Source organism: Anopheles arabiensis, chromosome 2, assembly GCF_016920715.1.
Source record: "Anopheles arabiensis isolate DONGOLA chromosome 2, AaraD3, whole genome shotgun sequence".
Taxonomy (NCBI): Eukaryota; Metazoa; Arthropoda; class Insecta; order Diptera; family Culicidae; genus Anopheles; species Anopheles arabiensis.
This window is the reverse complement of record NC_053517.1, coordinates 79,261,300-79,280,381: the sequence shown is the minus strand read 5'-3', so window position 1 is coordinate 79,280,381 and position 19,082 is coordinate 79,261,300. Positions and strand designations below refer to the sequence as shown.

The window sequence follows — 19,082 nt, the reverse complement described above, 5'->3', positions numbered from 1 at the left end:
CCTGGGACGGCGGCGATGGTGTGACGGCGATGATGATGACGATGATGATAACGATGATGATGATGCCGCAATGTTAAAGATGCCACGATGATGATGATGCCGCAATGATAAAGATGCCACGATGATGATGATGATGCCGCGATGATGATGACGATGATGCCGCGATGATGATTACGATGATGATGATGATCCTTGCCCCAGGGCAGCAGCGATGTATTTTTTTTTTTCGATGACGGGCGGCAGAGATGAAAATACTCGGGCGGCATGGTTCCTCGCCCTTCTACGATGCTTTGGCTGCAGCCGGGGAAAAATGTGTTTCCCGTTGCAACGGGACTGCAGCCAGGGCGGCATGGCTCATCGCCCTTCATTTATGCTGAGGCTGCAGTCGGGGCCTCGCCGATGATGTGCTGAGCTCGAGCCGGAGCGGTATTGCTCGTCGCCGATGGATACTTGCACTGCTGCTGCTGCAGCTGGGCGGAATGCGTCCTCGCCCGATGAAACCTGGGGGCTGCAGCCTGGATGGAATGACCCTCATCCGATGTTCCAGCAGCAAGGCGGAAAGCTGCCTCGCCTGTGGTGCTGCTGGCGTTGCTGGGGCTGCAGCCCGACGATCTCCCTTGTCGCCGAGAGTGTGTGCTCGGCTGCCCATGTGGTCGCCAATGATGGGACGGCAGACGGGGGCCTCGGTGTTGGCGGCGGTGGCGACCCAAATCGTTCGCGGTGTCCCGCAAGCACGGGGACTGGTGCCAACGCGATGGCCGCTGCGATGATGCAGCAAAAGCGAGATGGGCCCGATCGCGATGGCGTCCGCGGGTTCTTGTAGGATCCCCCTTACGCAGGAGGATCCCATCCTCGTCGCCACTGTTGTGTTTGACACTTTTACTTTTATTAAAACACTTATAAACGAACAATAATAAATAAAAGACACAATGAACAAACAATTAACACTTTAAAACCGCAAGTGCGGTGGCCGTGCACCAGCCGCACCGAGCGCCCCTGCCGAGAGCTCCTGCTCGATCGGCTCGCAAACACACTCTAACTGTGCGCTCGGCACACACTAAGCCTTGCGCTGCTTAGTGTGTGCGACAGTGTGTGACACACTGTCGCCCTGGACGTTGACCGGTGGCAGCGCAACTGCCACGGCAAGTCCAGGGGTCGGCACGGCTGCCCACAACATAATCAAACGAATTCAATAATGTGCAAAGAAGGAATGACATTTTACCACTAACGAAAGGTAGGGTCAACCTGTCAGGCGTTATGACACAACTGTCAACTACACTCCTCATATATAACCCTCCTCCCTTCTTAGAAATGGACTACGGTGAGTATCGCAACGGCGGGTTTCGCAGTCTTGTAGAACGGCGGACGAAGGGCGGGGCGTCACTGGCTCGGATCGGGCTTCCTGTCGGTGTGTCATACGATGAATCGGACGAAGTAGATGAGTCTGATGACACGGAGACTGTCCGAGATGAAACGGGGACACTCGATGTTTGTGGAGAGTTGGTTGACCCGTAGTAGTGCCTGCGGTGATGGTGTACCTCCGGAGTCTGAGTTGGTACAGGTACACTTCGCGGCTGTTCTGTCCTGTTCTCGTCTAGGGCTGGTCGCATCTGATCTTCGTGGCGATTCATCTGGTTACCATTGCAGTTGATGGAGTAGTGTAGATCGCCTAGTCGGGATACCACTGTACCTTGGATCCACTTATACATTCTCGAACTTCCCGAGAGACAGTAGACGAGTTGTCCGGGCAAGAATGTTCGGTACGATGGTTCAAAAGCGTCTCGTTGCTTCTCTGCTGTTCTTGTCTGGACGGATTGTGGTCGAACCAGGTCGAGACGTGAACGGATGTTTCGCCCTAGGAAAAGCTTTGCTGGTGGTTCACCTGTTTCACTGTGCGGGACTTTGCGGTACTGGAGCAGGAACTCATTCAGGTTAGCTTGGAGTGTAGTGCTGGAAGAATGCATAGCCTTCAAAGCTCGCTTAACTGTCTGAACGTATCTCTCTGCTTGCCCATTGGTTGCCGGATGATATGGAGCAGAGCGTTTGTGGAACTTGACACCGCTTCGTTGAAGAAATGTGGTGAACTCTGCTGCAGTGAATTGTGTTCCGTTGTCTGTTACAACAGTTAGGGGGGCTCCATAGGATGCAAATAGCTCGTCGAGGGTCCCGTCAACATGCACACGCTCCCAAGGGTTAGATGGATATTCCCAATGGTGTTGATTGAACTTAGGAGGTGCTGAGACCGTTTGAGCGCATTCGTGGCATGATTTGGCTAGCTGCTCGATGTCTTTGTCTATGCCCGGCCAGTAGACATATAAACGGGCCAAAGACTTCATTCTCACCACACCAATATGTGCTGCGTGCAAATCTTGCAGAATTGCAGGACGGAAGATGTCGGGAATCACGACACGATGTTCAAACAGCAAACAATTGGCTGTTGGCCATGGTGTATTTGGCTTCTGGTGCTTTATAGCCGATTTGTGATAAGTGTTGTGACCCGACCTGCCGAACTTGCGATCGCCGTTATTGCAGTCACTCACCGCTGACAGTCCTGCCAGCGTGTTGATGTGTTAGTGAGAGCGGTTCGGCAGGATAGGGCAATGATCGCTCGCCAGGCCAATGAACGGGAGCGATGGTGCCGAACACGTTGGTTGTAACGCGGCACTTACAAGAACGTCCTCGGTGCAAGCAGTCAGATTTTTAATAATACATTTATGTTAATTTATAAAGTTTTAATACGTGTGCAGTTAATGTAGATAGTAACACCAACATTAAATATCACAAATCCCGTTACAACACAAAAGTGGCGACGAGTAAATTCGGACAATTTTTTTTTTTTATAAAACGACAATTTTTAATCTGTGAAAGTGTAAGTGTATGTGCGTGTGAAAATTCCCCGTCCACCGTCCAAGAAGCGCAGGATGAGCACCAACGAAAACGGTGCATCAGACGGAGCTAGCGAAGGCGAATCGCGTCGATCACCGTTGATCCGCCCCAGCGCTTTTACACCAGCGCAACCCTTCGCATCAGCGCACGACGTCAATGCACAACGCTTGCATCTACAACCGCACCGAGGACCAGCGGGGTCATCGCTCGGCGTACCAGCGGCGCCATCGCTCAGCATATCGCCGACGCCATCGCTGCACCCAGAAGGAGCGTCATCTCAGGAAGCAGGATCGTCCCCAGACAGCGCGATGATCTACCAAATGCTGCAATTAATGCAGAAGCAGATGGCCCAACAGCAGCAAATGATGTCGCAATTAATGCAATTGCACCCGCTCCCGCAAACGTCGCAGCCCCAGCAGCATTCGCAGCAGCAGTCTTTCGTCCCGCAGCAGCAGCCCGAGCTTACCATGGATGCTTTGGCGAGCAGCATTTCCGAGTTTCGGTACGAGGCCGAGTCGGACGTTACGTTTTCCGCCTGGTTTTCACGTTACGACGACCTGTTTAAGCAGGACGCCTCCCGACTCGACGACGCGGCGAAAGTTCGTTTACTCGTGCGTAAGCTGGGCACGACAGAGCATTCACGGTATACCAGCTTTATCCTTCCACGAGTTCCGCGCGATGTGAGTTTTCAAGACACAGTCAGCATATTGAGTTCGCTTTTCGGAAGGGCTGAGTCGCTTGTCAGCAAACGATACAAATGCATGAAGCTGACAAAAGCGCAATCCGAAGACATACTCACATTCATCTGCCGCGTGAACCGATCGTGCGTCGACTACCAGTTTTCGTCCATGAGTGAGAATCAGTTTAAGTGTTTGACGCTCGTGTGTGGACTAAAGGATGAGGCTGATTCAGACATCCGCACACGACTTCTCGCACGCATCGAGGAACGAAGTGACGTTACTTTGGAGGATCTTGCAGCAGAGTGCCAGCGGATAAAGAGCCTGAAGGTTGACAGCGCGATGATTGGAACGGAGTCGCGTGAACGAGTCCTTGCAGTGCACGGTGCAGGTATGCAGTCGAACCAGCGGTACCATCGATCGGGCACGCAACCAGCTAATTTCCGGAAGCAGAAATCGAGTGATTCCGGAGCATCGGCGAAAACCATCGAAACCCTGCTGGTTATGCGGTGAGCTTCATTGGTCCAGAGACTGCAAGTTCAAATCGCATAAGTGCTCCAATTGTGGAAAAATCGGTCATCGGGAAGGGTTTTGCCGCACATCAGGACCGATAAGACGACAGCGCAACTTTCGAAAGCACCGGCAGGTAACATCACGTGTTGTAACTGTGAATATTTGCAGGGTTAACGACAGACGAAAATACGTCAACCTGACCATATGTGGTCAACACGTGAGCTTGCAGCTGGACACTGGGTCGGACATAACAGTCATCAGTCGCTCGTTGTGGCAACAACTGGGCAAACCATCGTTAGTTCCGGCAGAGGTCAACGCTAGGACAGCATCGGGTGAGGAGCTTCAACTCGACGGTGAATTCGAAACCAGCATTGAAATGGCAGGTAAAACGAGGGAAGCTATCATTCGGGTGACGCGAGCAAACATTTTATTGTTGGGTGCTGATCTCATCGATCAATTTGGTCTCAGTTCGCTACCAATGGATAGCTACTGCAAAATGGTATCGTCAAGCGGCTACATCAAGGGTCTCCAAGCTAAATTTCCGACAGTTTTTAGCGGTACGGGGCTATGCACTAAAAGCCGCATCCACTTGCAGTTGAAAGAAGACGCTCGACCCGTGTTTTGTCCAAAAAGGCCTGTCGCTTATGCCATGATTGAGACGGTCAACAAAGAGCTGGATAGGTTGGAACAATTGAATATCATCACGCGCGTAGACTTTTCCGAATGGGCAGCCCCGATCGTAGTCGTACGAAAGGCAAATGGCAACATCCGCATCTGTGGCGACTACTCGACTGGCTTAAACGATGCGCTTCAGCCACTCGAATATCCATTGCCATTGCCCGAAGATATTTTTTCGAAGCTTGCGCACAGTAGTTGGTTCAGCAAAGTAGACCTGTCAGACGCGTTCCTCCAGGTCGAGATTCACGAACAATATCGTCCATTGCTTACCATTAACACCCATAGAGGTTTATACCATTATAACCGCCTTCCTCCAGGCATAAAAGTAGCCCCAGCCGCGTTCCAGCAGATTATAGATGAATGCTGGCAGGATTGCTGAGGAACTTCTGGCTATATGGATGATGTGGTTGTCGGGGGGAAAACAGAGGAAGAGCATGACGAAAATCTAACGAAACTTTTCAACGCCTCAAACAATTTGGTTTTTCCGTCCGAGCAGACAAATGCTCGTTGAAGATGAAGCAAATCGATTACCTTGGACACGTAATCGACCGTCATGGTATCCGACCGAATCCTGCGAAAATCGAGGCAATAAAAAATCTTCCCGCACCTACTGATATCAAAGGCGTGCGCTCTTTCCTCGGAGCAGTAAATTTTTATGGAAAGTTTGTGCCAAAAATGCGCGAATTGAGGTATCCGCTTGATAACTTGCTGAAAAGTGACACAAAATTCGCTTGGAATATGCAATGTGAAAAGGCATTTAAATATTTTAAAGAAATCCTATCATCCGATCTCCTCCTCACCCACTACGACCCCACCGCAGAGATTATTGTGGCAGCGGATGCATCATCAGTGGGACTAGGAGCCACCATTTCTCTAAGTTTGGCGATGGCTCAATAAAGGTCGTTCAGCATGCGTCACGTGCTTTGACAACAACGGAGGAAAAATATAGTCAAATAGATCGCGAAGGGTTGGCCATTGTATTTGCCGTAACTAAATTTCACAAGATGCTTTATGGTCGTTCTTTCAGGCTCCAAACCGACCACCGTCCCTTATTACGCATCTTCGGCTCAAAGGCATCGATACGAATAGACTGCAACGCTTTGCGCTAACACTGCAGTTATACGACTTTTCGATAGAGTACGTCCCCACCGAAAACTTTGGAAATGCTGACATTCTCTCAAGGCTCATAAGAAATCACGCTAAACCGGAGACAGAATACGTCATCGCCAGCCTCCAGCTAGAAGAGGATGTAAGGTCCGTAGTTCTCAACATGATTAATACATTCCCTCTCAATTTCAGAGACATAGAGGAAGGGACACGGACAGATTCCCTACTATGGAAGGTTCACAAATACATCCAAGAAGGCTGGCCGTCTGACTCGTCATATGGAATGGAGTTAGCACGCTTCTATAATAGAAAGGATGACCTGTCGACCGTAGGTGATTGTGTTCTTTTTAGAGAGAGAGTAGTAATCCCCAGAAAACTACGCATGCGGTGCTTGAATCAACTTCATAGAGGGCATCCAGGGATTCAACGCATGAAGTCCGTCGCTCGCAGCTATTTATACTGGCCATCTATTGATGAGGATATAGCCGACTGCGTTTCCAGCTGTACAGCATGCATGGCAGTCGCAAAATCACCACCTTTACTAGAACCAAAGTTTTGGCCAAAGACCACCAAACCGTGGGAAAGAGTGCATATAGACTATGCAGGACCAGTTGATGGAGCTTATTTCTTGATCGTGGTTGACGCATTCTCAAAGTGGCCTGAAGTGATGAAAACAATCACCACAACCACTACAGCTACCATTTCGATGCTGCGAAGCATCTTTGCACGTTTTGGCATGCCTGAAAAACTAGTCAGCGATAACGGAGCCCAATTTACAAGCGACGCGTTTAAAGATTACTGCAAGCAAAGTGGCATTGAGCATATTAAAACACCGCCGTTTCACCCACAGTCTAATGGGCAAGCAGAGCGCTTTGTGGATACTATGAAACGAGCCCTGAAGAAAATCCAATCAGATGATATATCCACTGAAACGGCACTCGACACCTTCCTGCAAACATATCGCTCAACTCCGCACCCTGCACTTAACCAACGCACGCCAGCTCAAGTTTTATTTAATCGAAACATTAGAATTCCCTTAGATCTGATACGCCCAACTACAACAACACATTCCGAAGTCGACCAACGAGATGATCAGCAACCGCCAGCAGCTAGACAGTTTCAACCTGGAGATGCTGTCTATATGAAACATTATTCGCGCAATGCTTGGCAGTGGATTCCCGGAATGGTATCGAAACGGATCGGAAGCGTAATGTACGAGATTATCACCGATGGACATCGCCCTCATCGTCGACATGCCAATCAAATGCGCGCACGTACATCGAGTGGCCGAGGACATCTTGCCGGCGACTCAACTAAGCATCAGCTGCCGCTTGATATTCTTGCGGAAGTGGCACCAACACCGTGGGCACCGACACCAAAGGCACCGATACCCGTGGAACGGAACAACGATCCGTCCAGCACATCACAACGTTTTTCTTCCGATAGGTCCCCAACGCAGCAGATTGTACAGCCTCTACCATCTGCATCCGAGACCAGCATCAGACAGCCGATACAACCGCCACGCCGATCTTCTAGGCTTAGAAGACCTCCGCGTAGGCTCGACGGATATCGGCTATACTAAAAAGGGGGAGATGTTGTGACCCGACCTGCCGAACTTGCGATCGCCGTTATTGCAGTCACTCACCGCTGACAGTCCTGCCAGCGTGTTGATGTGTTAGTGAGAGCGGTTCGGCAGGATAGGGCAATGATCGCTCGCCAGGCCAATGAACGGGAGCGATGGTGCCGAACACGTTGGTTGTAACGCGGCACTTACAAGAACGTCCTCGGTGCAAGCAGTCAGATTTTTAATAATACATTTATGTTAATTTATAAAGTTTTAATACGTGTGCAGTTAATGTAGATAGTAACACCAACATTAAATATCACAAATCCCGTTACAACACAAAAATAAGTTTCGTCCCATTTCGAGGTCTTTCAAGATTTTACCCAAGTGCTCATCTTTTCGCGTTTCGCGTGCGATTTGATCGGCTTTAATGGGCAGCTGCTGGATTTGGATAAGCACTAAATCTTCAAAATCGTCTTGATCCTTATTTCCTCCTCTACGAGGCTGTTGACACTGGATTGTGTCGAGGGACTTGGAATGCGCTAACAATAATCTGCATTCTTGTTTTCGTTAGTCGATCGGTACACTACATCGAAATTAAAGTGCTCTAAGTAGTCAGCGTAGTTTGCCATGCGACTTATACAAAGTGTAGGCAGTGACTTCTCGGGATGCAGGATCTGCGTCAACGGTTTGTGGTCCGTGGCGAGCGTGAACTTCCGTGCATATAAATAGTTGAAAAACTTCTTGACTGCCCAAACGATAACGAGAACTTCTTTGTCGATAACCGGATAGCGTTGTTCTGTCGCCGACATTGTACAGCTTGCATAAGCTATGGGTCTTTCTACCCCGTTACTGAGTCGATGGGAGAGCACTGCTCCGAGACCCGTCTTGCTTGCGTCAGTAGCTAATATCAATGGTAGTGTTGGGTCATACTGAGTAAGGACTTGTGGTGAAATTAAAATGTTTTTGATATCGCGGTAGGCTTCTTCGGCTTCAGCCGTCCACTCAAAACGATCTGCTGATAATATCTCACGCAATACCTTTGCTCTTGTTGCCAAATCTGGTATGAACGCTGAATAGTATGTGGCTTTACCCAAAAATAGCTGTAATTGTTCGGGATAAGACGGTCTTGGTGCGTCTCGGATCGTGCGATCGATTCGGTGACCTAAGCACTCGAGTGATGGTGTGGCAAAGACACATTTAGATCGGTTAAGTTTCAGACCACTTTCCTTGATTCTGCCTAGGCTACTTGTTAAGGCTTGTAAAAGCTCTTCAAAATCTTTCGCGAAAACGATAATGTCGTCATAGAAGCTAACGACATTTGTAAGGCCTAAGAGAACTTCTTCCATTCGACGTTGCCAGATTGCGGGTATGTTGGCGGCACCGTATACTGCTCTGGTTGGTCGTATGAGCCCATGAGTTGTGGTGTTAAGGGTTAGGACATGACGAAACTGTTCGTCTATGGGAAGATGCGTATATGCGTCGGTAACATCCAAATGGCAAAATAGAGTAGCACCTTTCATTCGGTTGAAAATACTCTCAATTCGAGGAATAGGATGTTCGTCTATTATCATTAAAGGGTTTACGGTAGGTTTGTAATTACCTGTTATCCTCAGCTTACCGTTTTTCTTAACGACCACGTGTGTAGGAGATGCCCGCTCCGAATATTTGACCTCGCAGCGCGATGGGAACGTCGCGTGCTCTAGCAAACACTGGTGTTGCATATTCTTTCAAGTGTACTTTTGCCGGGGGACCTGTCAGTTTACCCGGAGACTCACTGAAAACATCAGCATAGCCGTCTAATAATCTTGTTAGCTGCGTTTCTGAAATTTGGAGATAACGTGCTATTTGACACTGTATGGATGGATGTACGCGAGGAGAACATACGATTTAAATCGATCTGATCTGTAAAGTGAGAGATCCATTCGCCGTCCCAGGAGTGAATCGTGTGCTCCGGACACTACATAGAGTTGCTCCTTTCGCGTTGTGGCTGCAATCGTCACATTGACATTCATCCTACCAATACAGCTGATGCGATGCCCGGTATAACTAGAAAATTGTCTGTCGCTTGTCTGCAAGGTGAAATGTGGTTTAATTGATTTGAGGGTTGCTTCTGATACGATTGCGCAAGGTGCACCGGTATCAAGCTCCATCTTCAGCGATTTACCATCGATCTTAACATCAACCATTTTTTCTCACTCGACGGTATGTTATGAATACGGTTAAGCCGTTGCACTTGATCAATACTACCGGTGGGCGAAGAGATATCTTGTTGTGAAATGTGATGGTTGGACTTACCCGATTTGCAGACCTTAGCAATATGACCTTTCTTATGGCAATTGTTACATTTGGCGCTACGGAAACGACACTCGCTTCGGAGGTGTGGACCTCCACAGCCATTACAAGCTACTGGCTGGTTACCGTGTGTATTGTTGAATGCGGTGTTCTCTGGCGAGTTTGCATGCTGCTTGTTTGTCGTGTTTCGACGCGTGTATGGCTTTTATACATTTGGCTTTTCGTAGCCTAGCTTGTGTTGTGGGCAGCCGTGCCGACCCCTGGACTTGCCGTGGCAGTTGCGCTGCCACCGGTCAACGTCCAGGGGGACGACAGTGTGTCACGCACACTGTCGCACACACTAAGCAGCGCAAGGCTTAGTGTGTGCCGAGCGCACAGTTAGAGTGTGTTTGCGAGCCGAACGAGCAGGAGCTCTCGGCAGGGGCGCTCGGTGCGGCTGGTGCGCGGCCACCGCACTTGTTATTTTAAAGTGTATTGTGTATCTTATTTATTTTGTATGTTGTATGAGTGTAATAAAATATTTAAGTACAAAAGCTCAAAACACAAAAGCTTGTTAGTAGATTCAGAAGCTGGTTGCGACGTGTTAATGTCTCGAGCAATATTGCGAGTTGCTTCTAACGCGAGGGCTACATCGAGAGCGTCTTGAAATGTGGATGAATTCTTTGCAACTACAGGCGTACCCCGAGTTACGACCCTCTCGAGTTACGACGATTCGCAGATACGACGATTTTGATTTTGACAGTTAAAAGTTGTTATTGAGACGAAATTGATACATATTTTTGAATTTCTGTGCAGATAACCGATACAAGCATATTTCCTCAGATTCCACAACTCCCCCATCTTGAATATCTATATTGTGTAAACGGCTTTTGGAGAAAAAATAATACATTATCGTATATTGTTTTAAATAAAATATACGATTTCATAGATTCCGACTCTTCAATTTCGGTTATAATCTTTATATTCACAGATATTCGACATACGACTATTTCGACTTACGCCTTGCTTTGGGACATTTTTTCGGTCCCAAATACAGTCGTATCTCGGGGGACACCTGTATCTCGTCACAGATGTCGCGCACTGTCAATCCATGTAACATTTGCTCGATGAGCTTTTTAGACAAAAAATTGTCGTATTAGCAATTTGCTGAACCTTGCTTTAACCGGAGTACGTACTGTGCAATCGATTCGTCTCGTTGTTGCACGATGGTTCGAAATTTAATACTTTCTACGAATTTATTCTTTTTCTGGTCCCAATGAACTACTAGAATTTCCCGCATTTCTGAATATGGCACTTCTTTTGGTTGTTTTGGTGCGACTAAAAATTTTAGCGACGTGTTTAGCTCGGCTCCCATATGCACACGAGCATAATCCGCATACTGTATTTCCGGGATTTTACTTAGCTGAAGCGCCCACTCAAAGCGGTTAAAATAATCAGCGACCGATGTTCCCTCGTTGGCTGAGATGTTCCCATGAGGCGAAGAAATCTTGGCCATAGGTGTGTTAAAATAAAGGAACCCCGTGGCAAATTACCTGTCTGGCAATTGATTTCGCTAATTGAGCAAACAGCTTAATTGAACATGTCCATAACGCGTGTACATAGCAACGCGGTAGTAGTAGTGGTGTGCGTGCGCGCAAGGACGTTCGCCTTTCACTGGTGTTAGTGCGCCGCTGTGCTGTCAAAACGGAATCGTTCATTTGTTGACATATCACCATAAACAAACGCCTACAGCAAACGCGTACAGCAGCCAGCGATGGACGAAAAGTGTCGATTATGTTTGGCTCGGCTGGAAAATCAACGCTCAAACGCCACCATCGAGGAGGAGGGTTTTAGAGAAAAGCTTAAAACACTGTTCAGCTTCCCGGTAGGTATCGAAAGCAGGCGTTGAAATGTGCTTCCAGCACGCCTGGCCATTTGTTTACAAAAACAACGAAATGCTATTAACGATTCCCTTCCGTTTTCAGATCACCTCAATCGAAGCATTCCCATCGACGGTGTGCGTGCAGTGTGAGGCAAGGGTGTCCGATTTCCACACCTACCATGAGCAGGTGAAAAGCAACCAGGATCAGCTGTGGTCGACCCAGCATCAGAAGTATTTCGAAGAGGTCAAGGTAGAGCCCGCCCCGGATGCCGACTATGACGTGTTTGAGCTGCCGTTCGAAGAAGCGGAACCGGTTGAAGGTGCGCCGAAGGAGAGCTGTAAAAATGAACCCGATTCAAAGTGTCAACAGCAGCAGCTGCAGCAGCTGGACGAGCAGACCATAGACAGTGATCTCGATGATGGGATGAAGCTGGAGGATGAGTACAATCCTGCGAGCAGCAGCGCTGCTAGCAACAATAATTCAGACGACAGTGAGTACGAGGTGAAACCCCGGAGGTCGAAACGCGTGACGGACACGGCAGACCGCACGAGAACGCCACGGCGCGGACGGCCCCCGAAAAGTGAGGCAGGCACGAGGTCGCCCGGTGAGCAGAAGAAAAAATCTCCCATCGTGGTGCGGCGGTGCCAGGCGACGAACGAAACCAACCAAAAGCTGCGCGAGTTTTACGACATGAAGTGCGAGATGTGCGAGGAGCAGCTGGAATCGTTCACCGCACTGAAGAACCACTACTATCGAACGCACCGAACGCCCGGCTACATCAAGTGCTGCGGGCGCACGTTCCACAGCCGGTACCGGTTGCTGGAGCATCTGTCCTACCACGTCGGCTCGAGCATGGTGCGGTGCGAGGAGTGCAACAAAACGTTCAGCAGCCGAAGCTACCTGCTGGTGCACAGGAGCCGCGTCCACGGGCAGGCTGAGGATCGGCCGTACAAGTGCACCCAGTGCCATCAGTCGTACGCGATGGAGTGCCACCTGAAGGCGCATATCGTGTCGCACGTGCGGGTCAACTGTACGATCTGCGGGAAGGAGCTGGCGAGTGCGCTTTCCCTCCGCACGCACATGATCAACATGCACGGCAACAGGGAGAACCACATCTGCGACAGCTGCGGGCGCGAGTTCCGCAGCCGGCAGGCGTTTGAGCGGCACGTCAAGCTACACCTCGGGCTGGAGGTGGCCGAACAGGTGCAGTGCGAGGTGTGCCACAAGTGGCTCAACAGCAAGCGGGCGCTCAAGATGCACGTGAAGCTGGTGCACATGGAGGCGGGCCAAACGTTCCAGTGCGATATCTGCTCGCAGCAGTGCCCGAACAGCCGGGCGCTGGCCAACCACAAGCAGCGCGTGCACGTGGAGGAGCGGTTTAAGTGTGAGGAGTGCGGCAAGCTGTTCAAGCGGCAGCTCTACCTGAAGGAGCACGTGGCCGCCCTGCACACCCGCAAACCGCTCTACTCCTGCGAGGTGTGCGGTGCTACATTCAACTCGAACGCGAACAAATACTCCCATCGCAAGAACAAACATCCGGTGGAGTGGGAAGAGCGCCGGAAACAGCAGCAGCAGCAGCAACAGGAGCAGCAGCAGCAGCAACAGCAACAGCAGCAGGAACAGGTAGTTAGTTTGTAAAAGAGGCTTAGCTTAGCTTCTCTATGTAGCGCACATACTAATATTCCCAAATCCCATCATAAGTTAGGTGTCACGTATGGATTTAAGAAAGTTTAAGGTCGAATGCTATTTAACTATACAAAATCGCGATTTTCTAGTGCAATGATACACATTTGTATGCTGGTCATGTGAGTGGAATTACACCGAACAGTTCCACTTTGTGAAATGGTTTTAGACCTGTCCACAAGAACAAGAGGTCCCGACTGAGATGGTTCCACAATGGGAGTTGATTCGGAGATAATGCTTCGGTGGGAAAGATGCATCATTATTTAACAAAACTGTCAACAGATGCACAAATTAAGCAACCACAAAAAAGGATTTTCAATTACAATTGAAAAATAAAATGAAAAAATCACATAAAAAACAACAATATTTTTTTTCTTCATATTTCTTTCATTTTGGATTAATTTCCAGTTTATAAAAAAAATCCATTTTGCGTGCTTTTGCAAATATTCAATTTAATATCAAATAGGTCGAATTGCATTAAAATAATTTAATCTTTTCGTTATTACAAACAAAGCAAAACCTCGTACACATCTCCAAAAACAAACCATTCCCTAGACGACTCCAGTGATCACATCCGCCGCGGCAAACAATCTCTTGCCCTCCCCTTGTTTCCTCTCCTCCCTGAGCGCTTCCCACTCTGCCCGGTGCCGGGTCTTCCGGTGCGTGTAGTAGTTCGCCCTCGACTTGAACGTAGCCTCGCAAAACTCGCACGCGTACAGCGGTTTGCGCGTGTGCAGCGCCGCCACGTGCTCCGTCAGGTAAATCTTCTGCTTGAACCGCTTGTCACACTCCCCACACTCAAAGTGTTCGCCCGTGTGCACCCGCTTTTTGTGGTTCTCCAGCGCCACACTGTTCGGGCTGAAGTGGCCGCACACCTCGCACCGGTAACTCTTGCCCGCCTCCACATGCATGCAGCGCACATGCTTCTGCAGGTTGTACTTCCCGTTCAGCTGCTTGCCACAATGCGGACAGTCTAGCTTCTCGATCGTCTCGATGCCCTGGTGCTGCTTGATGTGCCGGTCCAGCGCCAAGCTGCTGGAAAAGTTCTTCCCGCACAGATCGCACATGTAGCCCTGGCGTACCGTGCCGTGTATCAGTGCGGTATGCTGCTTCAGGTACCGAACGTTCACCGTTTTGCCGCAGATCTTGCATACCGTCGTTTCGTGCGCGGGCAGGTGCTGATTCAGCTGCCGCTGGGTGTGAAACGTTCGCTCACAGTGGTGGCAGTTCGCTTCACTAAACGTTCGCTTCACTAAAGGCGTTAAAGTTTCGCACCGTCAACTCACATTTGAAACAAACATTTACCAGCAAAACGGATTCGGTAACGGCAACCTAAAACAATACAGCACAGAGAAATCAGCACCAATGAAGCAGGTGAGAAAAATGCACACATACCGGGAAGGTGAACACACGGCTCAGCATGGCGCCAAATTCGTGGTCGGTGATGGACGCTCCCTTTCTGGTACCTATTTTCTTTAAACATAAACGACATTTTTCCCACATTGTGTGCCGCTTTGCCGATTAGAAAAAATCGGCGTTGGTCCACTACAGGCAGCAAGCGTATATTTGTTTGTTTATTTGTGCCATTTCTTTCGACTGACGTTCGCCTGCAGCGCTGCATTGAAACGTTTCACGTAAACCCTTGAAGTGGTTGAAAAGTTTCACCAAGCATTCTCAAATTTAAAAATGCTGCTTTTGTAAATTGGAGGTCGAATTACGAAAATTAATTTAAATCCGCTTGCAAATCGAGAATGACTTCATAGTGCCTTAAATTTGGAAAAAAAATCTCTGCTTTATTTTCGATAAATACTTTTTTTGAAGTCGACAAGTAAAATAGCATAACTACTGGGGAACCAATCGTTTAATGCCAATTGGCAATGTGCTAAAAATAAGAACGCCTTTCTAATGTCTTTGAATAACGAATTGGAACGTTCGCCTATCACTCTAGCGTTTTTCTAACTAAGAGTGGAAAATAATTCACCTATTAATAGCGCCTATCCTACACCACTAAATACGCTAATCAAACTCAAGATCCTGCTGCCCTGCAAACCGACCTCAATGCTTGCTCATCTTCTTCAACATCCGCATCCGCTTGTGCGCTTCCCATTCCTCCGGGTGCTTGTTTTTCCGATGCGTAAAATGGTTCGCGTGCGAGTTAAATTTCATCCCGCAGTACTCGCACGTGTACAGTGGCACGTTCGTGTGCGACGCAATGTGCTCGCGCAGATACAGCTTCCGCTTGAACCGCTTGCCGCACAGCTCACACTCGTGCTTTTCCTGCACATGCACCCGCTGCTTGTGGTACGACAGGGCCCGGCTGTTCGGGCTCTCGTGCGCACACAGATCGCACCGAAACACCTGCCCCCGCTCGTTGTGCAGGAAGCGAATGTGCTTGTTCAGATTGTACTTCCCGTTGAACCACTTCTGGCAGTACTCGCACTGCATCCGCTCGATCGGCTCCAGCCCCATATGCTCCTTGATGTGCCGCTCCATCGCCGCCTTGGTGCGGAAAATTTTGCCGCACGTCGCACAGATCTGGTTCCCATCGTCGCTGTGCATCTGCGTGAGGTGCACCTTGAGGGCGTAATTGCTCGACAGCACCTTCTTGCAGACGTGGCACTCCGCTTGCACGTGCATCAGCTGGTGCGACCGGAGCAGATACTGCTTCGGATAGGCCAGCCCGCACTGGTCGCACTTGAACGGGCGCTCCTCCTCCGTGCCGTGGCTTTTGGCCATGTGCAGCGCCAGGTAGCGCTTCGTTTTGTACGTTCTGTCGCACACCTCGCACCGGATCGTTCCCCGATGCACCGCGATATGGTCGAGCAGCGTGTAGCGATGGAAGAGCTGCTTGTTGCAGCACCGTATATAGCCGCGGGTGTCGTGCACCAGCTGGTAGTGCTCCTGCAGCTGCACAAAGTCATCCAACAGGATGGAGCAGATTTCGCACTCCAGCGTGTAGAACTCCTTGATCCGGTCGTCTTTCTCCTGCTGCCGGGCCGCCCCATTCCCTTCCGATTTGTCTTTGCCCCGCTCTGCGCTCTCCTCCTTTCGCTCCTTTCGCTCCTTTCGTTCGCGCGCTTTACGACGGACCTTGCGCCGGGTCGCCACGACGTACTCATCGTCCGTGCTCGCATCCAAGTCCGATTCCGACTGGGCCGTAATGCTTCCATCGTACTCTTCCTTCACATCCACACACTCAATGCCCGGCGGCAGCTCCTCCAGCCCTTCCGCTGGCAAGATTTCAATCTTAAGGGTCGGCTCTACCTTGACCGGTTCCGGCTCAACATCCATGTCCGTCGCCAGCTCTAACCTTAGCTGGCGCTGGTTCGCCTCCACCTGCTGGCTGTAGACGTGAAACTCGGCCACTGTCGTTTGGCACTGCTGGCATACCTGTTCCGGTAAGGGCTCTTCCGTCGAGATCTGGAAAAAAGATAGAGCGAGCGCGTGTTGTGTGTGTGTTTGTGTTTGCGTGTATGAATCTACACAATCAACGGTGCGCTGTTTTACCTCGAATAAAAACACATTTCGCAGCTTTTGCTGAAACGACTCGTCCACTATCGAGACGGCAATGGCACACTGCACTTCCTCCAAACACAGGCGACACTTTTCATTCATTTTATTCGCAATGCTGCGCTATCGCTCTGCCCACTGGCTTCGCTGCAATTTCGCATCACAAACAATCCGAGCAACCAACTGCACCGACTGCGTCTGTCAGGCGCGGAACAATAACATCAACAGCAGTGTACAGTGCTGCACAAAATGGTCGCTGCGGCGTTCGAAAAGTGCATTTCAATATTTTATAAAAAAAATATGATAAGTTTATGAAAAAAAATTCCGCAAAAGAAAGTGTATAAATAATCCTTCAGCGTACTTGGGGCAGTTAAAAATACAAAATCGTCCAGTAAAAAAAAGGTAATGTTTATTGTATGCTATCATGCAGCATAATTGCCATATCCCTCGCTCGCATGCCCTTTCCCGCTTTAAGCAACTTCCTCCTTCTTCAGCTCACTGTCTGGCGCTTTACGCTGTGCCTCGAAAAAGGCCTGCCGGCGCGCCTGCCACTCCTCCGGATGTTTGCTCTTCCGGTGGTTGTAGCAGTTCGCGTTCGAGTTAAACTTGGCATCGCAAATGCCGCACTCGTACAGCGGCTGGCCGGTGTGCGACGCGATGTGTTCCTTCAGGTACAGCTTCCGCTTGAACCGCTTGCCGCACAGCTCACACGCGAACCGCTCCACCACGTGCACCCGTTTCTTGTGGTCCAGCAGGGCCCGGCTGTTGGGGCTTTCGTGCGGGCACAGGTCGCACCGAAACACCTGCCCGCCCTCCAGATGCATGAAGCGCACGTGCTTGCGCAGGTTGTACTTCCCGTGGAACCACCGCTGGCACACGTTGCACTGCACCTTCTGCACCACGTCCACCCCCATGTGCTCGTTGATGTGCCGCTCCATCGCCTGCTTGGTGCGGAACTCCTTCCCGCACACGTCGCAGATCTGGTTGCTATCGCTACCGTGCATGTGCGCGACGTGCGTCTTGAGCGCGTACTTGGACGAGACCACCTTCTCGCAGATCGGGCACTTCTCCGACAGATGGTTGGCCTGGTGCGCCTTCAGCAGGTGCTCCTTGTGGAACGACTGCCGGCACTTGTCGCACTTGAACGGCCGGTCCTCCTCGCGGCTGTGGCTTTTCATCATGTGCAGCGCCAGATAGCGGCTGCTCTTGTAGCTCTTCTGGCACACCTCACACTTGATCGTGCCCTGGTGGGCCGCAATATGGTCCAGCAGCTGGAACCGCCGATAGAATACCTTCTCGCAGCAGCGCACGTACCCCTTGGTGCTGTGCTCTCGCCGATAGTGCACCTGCAGATCGGCGAAGCTGTCCATCGGCAGTGAGCAATGCTCACACTCAAACTTGTAAAACTCCTGTATCCGCCTGTCCTCCTCGTGCTGCTTCGCCAGCTCTTCCGGTTCGAGCTTTTCCACCTGTTTTTCTGTCTTCAGGGTGGTGCGCTTTTTCGGCGGCGCTTTTACCTGCGCCAGCCGCCGGCGACGCCGCACGGGAACTTTTAGCGTACCGTCCTTGGGGTCCACCTTCGGCACGAAATCTTCATCGTCCTCATCATCGATCTCCTCGTCCTCCTCCCCTTCCGCTTCCTCGCGCAACGCGTCACTCACGTCGGCGGCTTCTGTGTCCGAGGGTTTGGGGGCCCGTTTGGCTGGTTTGCGGGTAGCGCTCACATGTACCGTTTGTTCCGTTGCGTCTTCCTCGAGCCGTTCACGCGCTTCCTCCATCTCGGCATCGTAGAAATCGTCGTCTTCTAGCGTTTCAATTTTAACCACCTCGAACGGTTGAAACTTTTGCTCCTTCAGCTGTGTCTGCAGCTGCTCCTGATTGGACTGAATCCGCTGGCTGTACGTGTGAAAATCCGACACGATCGTAACGCACTCGTGACACACCCGTTCCGGTAGCGTATCTTCCGGCAGTATCTGCAAGTAGTGACGGCGATAGTAGTGATAGGTCACGACCCTGTTCCTGCTCCTGCATTCTTCGGAGATCAAAACAATCGAACTGAGGGGACCACTTACCGGGAATTTGAACACCTTCTGTAGTTTCGAACCAAACTCGCCGTCCGTGATCGGTGTCGCGTTGGTGGAATTGCAACATTCTAAGCACAGGCGACACTTTTCATCCATTTCGTTTTCGGACGATACCGCGGCTGGTTCGGCTTGGTTCATGGTGGAGCTGTAAGTTTGTTGTTCTTGTTCGCTCCGCTCGTACACAACAGATCCATGTAGACGGTGGTAGCCTGTCAACGAGCTG

The 19,082-nt window shown here is 50.2% G+C and overlaps 3 protein-coding genes across 3 annotated transcripts; 1 reads left to right on the top strand and 2 right to left on the bottom strand.

Annotated features, from left to right (window-relative positions):
• Positions 1-10,791: 10,791 nt before the first annotated feature.
• LOC120898739 (transcription factor grauzone-like) lies at positions 10,792-13,623 on the top strand. Its single transcript, XM_040304984.1, has 3 exons — positions 10,792-10,887; positions 10,988-11,584; positions 11,685-13,623. The coding sequence occupies exons 2-3, from the start codon at positions 11,474-11,476 to the stop codon at positions 13,218-13,220; spliced, it is 1,647 nt and encodes a 548-aa protein (XP_040160918.1). The 5' UTR covers positions 10,792-10,887; positions 10,988-11,473; the 3' UTR covers positions 13,221-13,623.
• A 114-nt stretch (positions 13,624-13,737) lies between these two features.
• LOC120894328 (transcription factor grauzone-like) lies at positions 13,738-16,953 on the bottom strand. The gene is made up of 3 exons (XM_040296846.1): positions 16,773-16,953; positions 15,332-16,685; positions 13,738-14,541 (listed from the first exon to the last, which is right to left on the bottom strand). The coding sequence occupies exons 1-3, from the start codon at positions 16,878-16,880 to the stop codon at positions 13,817-13,819; spliced, it is 2,187 nt and encodes a 728-aa protein (XP_040152780.1). The 5' UTR covers positions 16,881-16,953; the 3' UTR covers positions 13,738-13,816.
• A 209-nt stretch (positions 16,954-17,162) lies between these two features.
• LOC120898738 (transcription factor grauzone-like) lies at positions 17,163-19,062 on the bottom strand. Its single transcript, XM_040304983.1, has 2 exons — positions 18,848-19,062; positions 17,163-18,748 (listed from the first exon to the last, which is right to left on the bottom strand). Exons 1-2 carry the CDS (start codon positions 18,995-18,997, stop codon positions 17,246-17,248), a joined length of 1,653 nt encoding a protein of 550 aa, XP_040160917.1. The 5' UTR covers positions 18,998-19,062; the 3' UTR covers positions 17,163-17,245.
• Between the last annotated feature and the right edge of the window lie 20 nt (positions 19,063-19,082).

Bases quoted from the DNA above. Each gene is read 5' to 3' on its own strand.
- LOC120898739 (XM_040304984.1), top strand. From the start codon at position 11,474: ATGGACGAAAAGTGTCGATTATGTTTGGCTCGGCTGGAAAATCAACGC. The intron at 11,585-11,684 runs GTAGGTATCGAA...TTCCGTTTTCAG, and splicing joins AAACACTGTTCAGCTTCCCG to ATCACCTCAATCGAAGCATT.
- LOC120894328 (XM_040296846.1), bottom strand. From the start codon at position 16,880: ATGAATGAAAAGTGTCGCCTGTGTTTGGAGGAAGTGCAGTGTGCCATT. The intron at 16,686-16,772 runs GTAAAACAGCGC...TCTTTTTTCCAG, and splicing joins GAAATGTGTTTTTATTCGAG to ATCTCGACGGAAGAGCCCTT. The intron at 14,542-15,331 runs GCAAGCATTGAG...ATGTGAGTTGAC, and splicing joins GCGGATGTTGAAGAAGATGA to GGTGCGAAACTTTAACGCCT.
- LOC120898738 (XM_040304983.1), bottom strand. From the start codon at position 18,997: ATGAACCAAGCCGAACCAGCCGCGGTATCGTCCGAAAACGAAATGGAT. The intron at 18,749-18,847 runs GTAAGTGGTCCC...CACTACTTGCAG, and splicing joins AGAAGGTGTTCAAATTCCCG to ATACTGCCGGAAGATACGCT.